This window comes from Myotis brandtii, unplaced genomic scaffold (assembly GCF_000412655.1).
Source record: "Myotis brandtii unplaced genomic scaffold, ASM41265v1 scaffold102, whole genome shotgun sequence".
Lineage (NCBI taxonomy): Eukaryota > Metazoa > Chordata > Mammalia > Chiroptera > Vespertilionidae > Myotis > Myotis brandtii.
This window is the reverse complement of record NW_005353405.1, coordinates 423031-432589: the sequence shown is the minus strand read 5'-3', so window position 1 is coordinate 432589 and position 9559 is coordinate 423031. Positions and strand designations below refer to the sequence as shown.

General features: G+C 38.2%; 1 protein-coding gene across 1 annotated transcript in view; it reads right to left on the bottom strand.

Moving 5' to 3' along the window:
* The window catches only part of DNAJC15 (DnaJ (Hsp40) homolog, subfamily C, member 15), a 79249-nt gene that overhangs the window by 39715 nt on the left and 29975 nt on the right, over positions 1–9559 (bottom strand). Inside the window, exon 4 of the mRNA XM_014535512.1 lies at positions 1440–1516. Coding sequence (XP_014390998.1) covers positions 1440–1516 — 77 coding nt within the window. The remainder of the gene's footprint in view (positions 1–1439; positions 1517–9559) is intronic.

Below are 9559 nucleotides of genomic sequence, written 5' to 3'. Positions count from 1 at the left end.
TGCTCTGTGTGTGACAGGGGGCGGGGCCACAACCTCCCTATCTGCCCTGCTCTGTTCGTGACAGGGGAAGGTGCCCCAACCCCCTGATCAGCCCTGCTCTGTGCATGACAGGGGGTGGCGCCGCAACCTCCCCATCGACCCTGCCTTGAGTGTGACAGGGGGCGGTGCCCCAACCCCCCAATCAGCCCCACCCTGAGCGTGACTGAGGGTGGCATCGCAACCTCCCAATCCGCCCTGCTCTGTGCATGACAGGGCGGCGCCCCAACTCCCCAATCAGCCCTGCTCTGAGCCCGACCAGGGGCTGCACTTAGGGATTGGGCCTGCCTTCTGCCACCCGGGAGCAGGCCTAAGCCAGCAGGTCGTTATCTCCCGAGGGGTCCCAGACTGCGAGAGGGCACAGGCCGGGCTGGGGGACCCCCTCCTCCCCGCCCCGAGTGCACAAATTTTTGTGCACCGGGCCTCTAGTATATATATAAAAGCCTAAGCGACCGTTTGACCAGTAGCTATGATGCACACTGACCACCAGGGGGCAGACGCTCAATACACAGGCATGGAAACATGAAACAGACTGATGAATCTCAGAGGAAAGGGGGGATGGGGGAGGGTGGGAAAAGATTAACCAAAGATCTTATATGCATACTAGAGGCCCAGTGCATAGATTCATTGCACCGGTGGGGTCCCTTGGTCTGGCCTACAGGGATTGGGCCGAAATCGGCTGTCCAACATCCCCCAAGGGGTCCTGGATTGCAAGAGGACGCAGGCTAGGCTGAGGGACCCCACTGGGTGCACGAATGTTTAAAAGGTGAAACAAGTCTAAGAAAATATGCTAAATGTCAAATTGCAAAACTAGAAAATAATTGTGAAACAGAGCCCACATTATAATAGAAAATATGATACATATCAAATTATAAAACTGAATCCAGAAACAATTCATTATCATAATGAGGGATATTATGATAATTGCTTTGAAACTTTAATATTGAAATATAATAGCTCCTGAGCACTGGCCAAGTAGCTTGGTTGGTTAGAGTACTGTCCCAATACATCAAGGTTGTGGGTTCAATCCCCAGTCAGGGCACATACAAGAAACAACCAACAAATGTATCAATAAATGGAACCACAAATCAATGTTTCTTTCTCTTACTCTCTCTCTGCTCCCCCCCTCTTCCTCTCTCTCTCTCAAATCAATTTTTTAAAAAAGAAAAAGAAGAAATATAATAGCTCCTTGTTATGGAGTAAAGACACATTTCAACTTTGCCGGGTTTTTTTTTAGGAATGTGAGATTTTCTCTTAGAGATTTTAAAATGTAAAAACTTGATATTTTCTCCTCTGCCTTCTATTCATAATTTAAAATATAAAAATAACTTTACTGCAACATTTTCTCCTTTTTCAATATAAGCTTGGGCACAAACAAAATAATACTTATGCAGCACACTTACCTTACACCCAAAATAAGACTAGCTTCTCGCCTACTCATTTTCTGTTCAAATCCTCCTTTATAATAGGATGAAAGGCTCTGTACAGGAAAAATAGAGCAAGAAATAATTAATTCCATATATAAGGGGGCATGACCTCAATCCCCTCACATAGTTGCAGTAAGAATACGCATTTTACTAGAAGTCATCTTGAAATTATGGGGGGGAGGGGCACTAAACAATGATCCTTTACTAATAGCAAGATGGATACCTAAAAAATGTTACCAATTTTTTAACTGTCAAATATAATAATTTTATATACTTAGATATAACTGAAAGAATATGAGATCAGCAAAAGGCTTGATCTTTTTCTAAGTCTTGCAGTAATTTTCTCATTGGATCACCTTAACCAAATCAGTTCATGTGATATGACCAACATTGTTCTGAACTACTAGACAGACTGATAGAGAAACTGACAAAGTGGGGAGGATGTCAGGATAACAGATAGGCAATGCCAAGAGAGGCCAGAAAACTGGATTGAAAGGTCAATGTGGTTGGAGGGGCACGAGCAAGGAGAGTAGCATCAGGGAGGTAATTAGGGCCAAATTGTGGAAGGCCTTATAAACAATGGAAAGAATTTAGAATTTTATTCTAAGAAGCCAGAGCACTGCAGTAACACAATTTGACTTTGTTTTGAAAGGATTCCTCCAACAACTGCTATGTAGAGACTAGAAAGAAAGATGCAACAGTGGGAGCAGGAGACCAGTTAAGAGGGCATAACAATAATTTAGACAAGAGATGATAGTGGTATGAACCAACGTAAAGGAGGAAGTGAAAAGTGGTCAAATTCTGGATGTATTTTGAAAACAGAACTAACATTTGCTTCGTGGACTAAATGTGGGATATGAAAAAAAAGGAGAAACTCAGAAAAGGCTACTTAAACTACATCTGGATGAGGCTCATAGCCTAAAACACACGCCTACTTATGAGTAAGTCAATCTGTATATATACAATCATTACAACCCTTCTAAAAGAATTAGATCATTTTGAGGATAAGAAATTTATATTTGGGAACTTTATACAGAATCAGACAGAGGGAAAAAATGCTCATGTTAGCACATTTCTTCAGAGAAAACCATGCCTTCTAAACTCATATAAAATTTAGTTCGTATATTACATAATTTTAAATAGAATAAAATGTTATGAGTTTTTAAATATATTATTCAATTTAAATTATAAATTAGTATCTGTGTCATGAGCAAGGACAAAGTTATAACTCTGTATCCCTTGACTCCTCCCTTAAATAGAACTAAAAGACCCTTTAAAGCTTACAAATAATATACCAATATCGCATTACATTAGGATATATAGATATAACACAATGCAGAATCATTTTTGACAACACTAGTGGGTTAAGAAAATGTTTAGAGCCATAAAAATAAGATTATTATAATAAAGAACAACAATATAATAAAAAAGACAAAGTAGGGGGTTATATATTTCTAATAAAATTTCCAAGAACAAAAACAATGGAATTCTGCTAGTTTTGTTATGCTGTGTATTTGATATACACTTTGAACTTTACACATTATTTTGTATTTTCTATTAATAAAGTATATACAGGGGTGAGCAAAAGTAGGTTTACAGTTGCTCATATGAAAAAATATATAATACGAGAGGCCTGGTGCATGAAATTCATGCACTCGGGGGCATGAATGATTTAGAATTATTCATGGTCCCTCAGCCCGGCTTGTGCCCTCTCGCAGTCCGGGAGCCCTCGGGGGATGTCCAGCTGCCGCAGAAGCAGGAAGGCTCCCACCACCGCTGCTGTGCTTGCCAGCCATGAGCCTGGCTTCTGGCTGAGTGGTGCTCGCCCTGTGGGAGTGCACTGACCACCAGAGGGTAGCCCCTGCATTGAGCATCTGCCCCTGGTCAGTGCATATCACAGTGACTGGTTGATTGGTCAACTGTCTGCCCCCTGGTGGCCAGTGCACGTCACAGCGAGCAGTTGAGCAGCCTTAGCATATCATTAGTATATTATGCTTTGATTGGTTGAACGGCCTACCGGCCAACCAAACACTTAGCATATTAGGCTTTTATTATATAGGATAAGAATCTAATATAATAATAGAGGAATATGCAAATTAGCCAGGACGCCGTAACGTCACAACCAATCTATAAGTGGGGAGGGCGTGGCAGTGAGCTACAAGCAGGGAGAGCTACAGGAGGGCAGGGCAGCAGGCAGAGAGCTATAAGAGTGTGGGGCAGTGAGCTAAGAGCTGTGGAGAGGTACAGGAGGGAGGGCAGCAAGCTACAGAGCATTGGTGGGTGGGATGGCCTGCTGAGGCAAGCGGCAGCGAGTCACTCAGGCACAGATTCATGCACAGGGCTACTAGTAAATAATAATACAAGAATAAACTGTGCTTCATGTACTCACAACTGTTAACCTACTTTTGCCCACCTTTGTATATAAACAATAGAAATTAAAATTGTTTTCCTTCTAAAGTTAGCATTAAATGTTGTAGTGCCATATATTATTGAAGGATGCGTATATGAAATGAATCAAGTTACAAAAAGTCATTAGCTAATTTAGTCAGTCAATAGCTTGGAATACAAAAGCCCCTCAAGACAACCAGAGAACTATATCATTCCATTGTCTTATTTACCATAAACTGTAAACTTTTATTATGCAAAATAATCTATTTAATTTATAGAGCCACAGAAGGATGATTTTAATTAGTGTTATACCCATGAATTTTGCTTAACAACAATAGAAGTTCAATTTGAAAAAACTGTATTCAAGTAAAAAGGAAAATTCACATATAGGAAAATAAAAGCCTCAAAAGAAGATAAATGACTTGTTTTTTATCCCCCACCAGAGAAAAAAATAGGGATAATTAGACATTAGCTGAGTCAATAATATACATTAATACTTTAAAAAACAAGCAAAAGGGTAATGGTTCAAAACAGCAGACTGAATAATTTAGGTATTTTGCTTTCCAAAGTGACCTTGAAATGAGGACAGAGATATTTTAAACAACAAAAATCCATAATAGGCCTAGAAAACAAGAAATGGGACAAGTAGAAAAACAGAAAGTTTAAAGAAATCCTGGAATATTAAAAACAGGTAAGATTGCACATACTCAAAAGTCATAGCAGCCCCAATCCCCAGAGGAAAAAGAGAAACACTTCTCGGAAATCAAGGGAAAAAAACCCACTAAATTCAGAGTAAACAAATAGAAAAAATAATATCAGAGTAATTAAACTAGAACAGCAGAGATAAACCATTCCTAACTCCATTAATACAAATCATAAAGAGCCTGCCACCTGCCGCTTTAGCTCTCAGGTTAAACAGAGAATCATGTCTGTGATGCATCTTATTATGGGTGGTAGATCCAAAGAGAAACAAAGAAGAGTATCAACAGATCACATTTCCAAACTCAGAAGGCTGGAGAGGGGGGCAATTACACCTAGTACTCTGCTCCTAGACTCTGGAGGTCCGAAGCCTGCCTCTGGGCTCCTTGCTTTGGAAGACATGACTATTGACATGGCCCACCTATATATTCAGAGACCACTGATAATCCTTTTAGAATCCTTTTGAATGTTAATCCACATTCAATTAAACTTTAAAGCAAGCCTACCAAACTGCTGAGGAAGGACACTTATATTAATCAACTTGATCCTCATAAACATAAATCAATAACCAAGGATCATCAGATATTTGAACAAATCCAATATCAAGGGAGAAAAATAGAACCAAGATGAACAACTAGGCCATGGGTCCGGATCAGGCCATGTCTTGGTACTGGTGGATGTCTGTAGTCTACACATTGGGCACCTGGACCATGTTGGGCTCCTTGATTTTCTTCAGCCAGAAAAAGAGCAAACTATTAGGTGATGAAGTAAAACAAAAAGATGTCTCAACAAATGAAATCTCTGAGCCAACTAGTAAATTAGAGCAAAAGGATGAAATAACTGTGCCCCCAAAAGGGTTTTATGTAGGAAACAACTGTCACACATAAAGAGATTGTGTTCAAATTACTGACAAGATCCTCAACACTAAGAAATCGTGGTGGCCCTGGACCAGAATAATGATTGACTGCTGAATTCTGAAAACAGAACTTTGGTTCAGTATATAAATTTGATAGATGCCTGGATTTCCAGTTTATGTTTATGAGAAGTGTATGCATTTAATTTTGCTATAAAATATGATCACTAATAATATGCAATAAATATTTCCTTCAAGAAAAAGAAGATGAACAGTTAATAACTGCCTTTTAAGGAAGAAGATAAATAAGGAAGCAGAAGAGAAAAAATGCGAATTAGTGCTTTTAGAGATATTCAAAGAAATAACGCATTCATAAAAGAGTAAGTTGCTATGAAAAAGAAACAAGAAAAATTCTTGGATAATAAATAATTATTGATGTAAAAAATTTACTGGATGGACTGAATAACAGAATGGCCATTGTCAAAGGCCAACCTGGTGATCTAGAAAATAATCTCTGGAAATACTATGGAATGTAGAATGAAAAAATACAGGAGATAGAAAATAAGAGATAAAATGTTAAGAGATATAAAGGATAGACTAAGAGGTCCAACATCTTTCTGATAAGAGTTCCAGGAGCAGAAAAGAGAGACAACAGAAAAATATAACAAACAAAAAAATATATAAGAGAATCTTACAAAACAATAGATAATTTCACATAGTTAAATCTCACTAATAATTCCTTAAAGTTTTAGAACATCAGCAATAAAGAAAAAATCCCCTAAATTTGCAGAGCTAAACAAACAAAAATCACCAAAACCTAAAAACCAAAAGCACAAACAACAAAAGAAAATTAAAAGAGTACCAAGGAATAAGGACACCAGGAAATCTTCTGAGAGTCTGAGTACCAAAAATATCTGGCTGCAAGTACACAGGAAAGCATGCACAAGGGCACTGAGATTCAATCTGAGGGAAGATGACTATACTTCTCTAATACTGGCTCCACCAGACTCCAAGGAGCCAGCATCTAAAAGGTAATTAACAGTGAAGGCGAAAGAAACAAATAGTTTAACAAAGAACTTAAAACATTTATCATTCATGCATCTCATAGGAAAAATTACTCTAGGCAGTATTCCAGCAAAATGAAAAAAGAACAAAAAAAGTATGAGAAAAAGAAACATGAGATTTAAGAAAAAGATGATATTAAAGTGTAAAGGAAGCAAATAAGGTTTTAAGAAAAATTTTATAAAGATATTCTAAGATGTTTCATTGCAAACTGCAAGTACTTTGTGAAAACAAGGCACCATTTATCAAAAGCCATGTTTCTTAACTTGAAACCCACAGGAAAGAGAAAGGGGGGCATGCATCATTTCTTTCTCCTTAAGAAATGTAGATGCCAAGTTCAGTATACCCAGGATAACCTCTTGAACTAATCTATCTTATCTGTGAGCCTCCACAGACAAGTGAAAATTTTGTCATTTTCTTGCTCTCACATCCTTTACAATGTAAAAGAATGTAGTTCTACAAAAGCTGGGAGTCTTCTATTTATGATCCTATATAATAAAAGGCTAATATGATAATCGACCAAGCATTTATGACACCCACCGACCACCAGGGGTCAGACGCTCAATGCAGGAGCTTCCCCGTGGTGATCAGTGCGTTCCTATAGGGTGAACGCTGCTTAGCCAGAAGCCAGGTTCACGGATGGCAAGTGTACTGGCAGTGGCAGGAGCATCTCCCGCCTCTGCAGCAGCACCAAGGATGTGTGACTGATGGCTTAGGCCTGCTCCCCAAGGGGACATTCCCTGAGGGCTCCTGGACTGTGAGATGGTGCAGGCAAGGCTGAGACCGCCCCCCTCCCCCGCAGGTTCACAAATTTTGTGCACCGGGCCTCTAATATAAATGTATCTACTAAAGAACAACTATAAAATAAGACAAATGATTTCTAAAATTTTGTCTATTTACTATATATAAATATAGAAAAGACATAAATAACATTTATTTAAAGAACTATGTCATTCAATTGGAAGCTGAATAGCATGCTATTAAACAATGACTGGGTTACCAAAGACATCAAAGAAGAAATTAAAAACATCCTGGAAACGAATGACAATGAAAACACAAAAATCCAAAATCTATGAGACACAGTGAAAGCCATCTTGAGAGGGACATTTATAGATCTAGAGGCCTAACTCAAAAAACAAGAAAAAATAGTAATATATCATCTAACTGTACAACTTAAAGAATTAGAAAGAAAGCAACAAGAAAAGGCCAGTGAGCAAAAGGAAGGAAATAATAAAGATCAGGGCAGAAATAAATGAAATAAAGACCAAAAAAAAATACAAAAGATCAATGAAACCAAGAGCTGGTTCTTTGAAAGGTTAAACAAGATTGATGAAGCTCTAGCCAGGCTTACCAAGAGGCAAAGAGAAAGGACTCAAATAAACAAAATCAGAAATGAAAGAGGATAAATAACAACAGACCCCACAGAAATACAAAGGATTGTTAAAAAGTACTATGAACATCTCTATTTCAAAATACTAGATAACCTAGAGCAGGGGTCCTCAAACTACGGCCCGCGGGCCACATGCAGCCTGCCGAAAACATTTATCCGGCCCGCCGGGTGTTTTTGCCGCCGCTGCCTGTTGCTGAATTTGTTCATAGTTTTTTTTTAAACTATAGTCCGGCCCTCCAACGGTCTGAGGGACAGTGAACTGGCCCCCTGGTTAAAAAGTTTGAGGACCCCTGATAGAGGAAATGGACATATTCCTAGAAAAATACAACCTTTCAAAACTCAATCAGGAAGAATCTACAAATCTCAATAGGCCGATAACTATGGAGGAAATTGAAGCAGTCATCAAAAAGCTTCCAGCAAAAAAAAAGCCTGGGGCCAGACAGTTTCACAGGGGAGATTTACCAAACATTCAAAGAAGAACTAAAAACTATCTTCCTCAGACTATTCCAAAAAATTCAAGAGGAAGGAACACTTCCAAGCTCATTCTATGAATCCAACATTACCCTAATATCAAAACCAGATAAAGACAACATAATGAAAGAGAATTACAGGACAATATCCCTCATGAACATAGATGCCAAAATCCTCAACAAAACTGTAGCAAATTGGATCCAGGATTACATCAGAAAAATCATATACCATGACCAAGTAGGATTTATCCCAGGGATGCAAGGATGATACAATATCCACAAATCAATAAACGTGATACATCAAATAAACAAATTGAGAGATAAAAACCACACAGTCATATCAATTGATGCAGAAAAAGCATTTGAAAAATCCAACACACTTTCTTGATAAAAACCCTCAGCAAAATGGGAATAGAGGGATCATACCTCAACATAATAAAAACCTTATATGACAAACCTACAGCCAACATCATACTCAATGGCGAAAAATTAAACCATTTCACCTAAGAAAAGGAACAAGACAGGGATGCCCACTTTTACCACGGCTGTTGGACATAGTACTAGAAGTGCTAGCCATAGCAATTAGACAAGGAGAATAAATAAAAGGAATCCAAATTGGAAAAGAAGACATAAAACTGTCATTATTCGCAGATGACATGATACTATACATAGAAAACCCTAAAGACTCCATCCAAAAATCATTAGACTTTAATAAATTATTTCGTCAATATAGCAGGATACAAAATTAATGCCAAGAAATCTATGGCATTTTTGTAAACCAATAGTGAACTTACAGAAAGAGAGATTAAAAAAACAATCCCATTTACCATCTCACCAAAAAAAGATACTTAGGATTAAACTTAACTAAGGAGGTAAAAGACCTCTACTCAGAAAATACAGGACCCTGAAAAAAGAGATAGAGGAAGCCATAAACAGATGAAAGAACTTCCCATGTTCATGGATTGGTAGAATCAACATCATTAAAATGTCCATACTACCAAAAGTAATCTATAGATTTGATACAATCCCAATTAAAATACCAACAGCATATTTCACAGATCTAGAAAGAACTCTCCAAAAATTAATCTGAAATAAAAAAAAAACACCCCGAACAGCTGCTGCGATCCTGAGAAAGAAGAACAAAGTAGGAGGGATCTCAATACCAGATATCAAGCTGCATTACAAAGCCACTGTTCTCAAAACAGCCTGGTACTGGCATAAGAACAGACATATA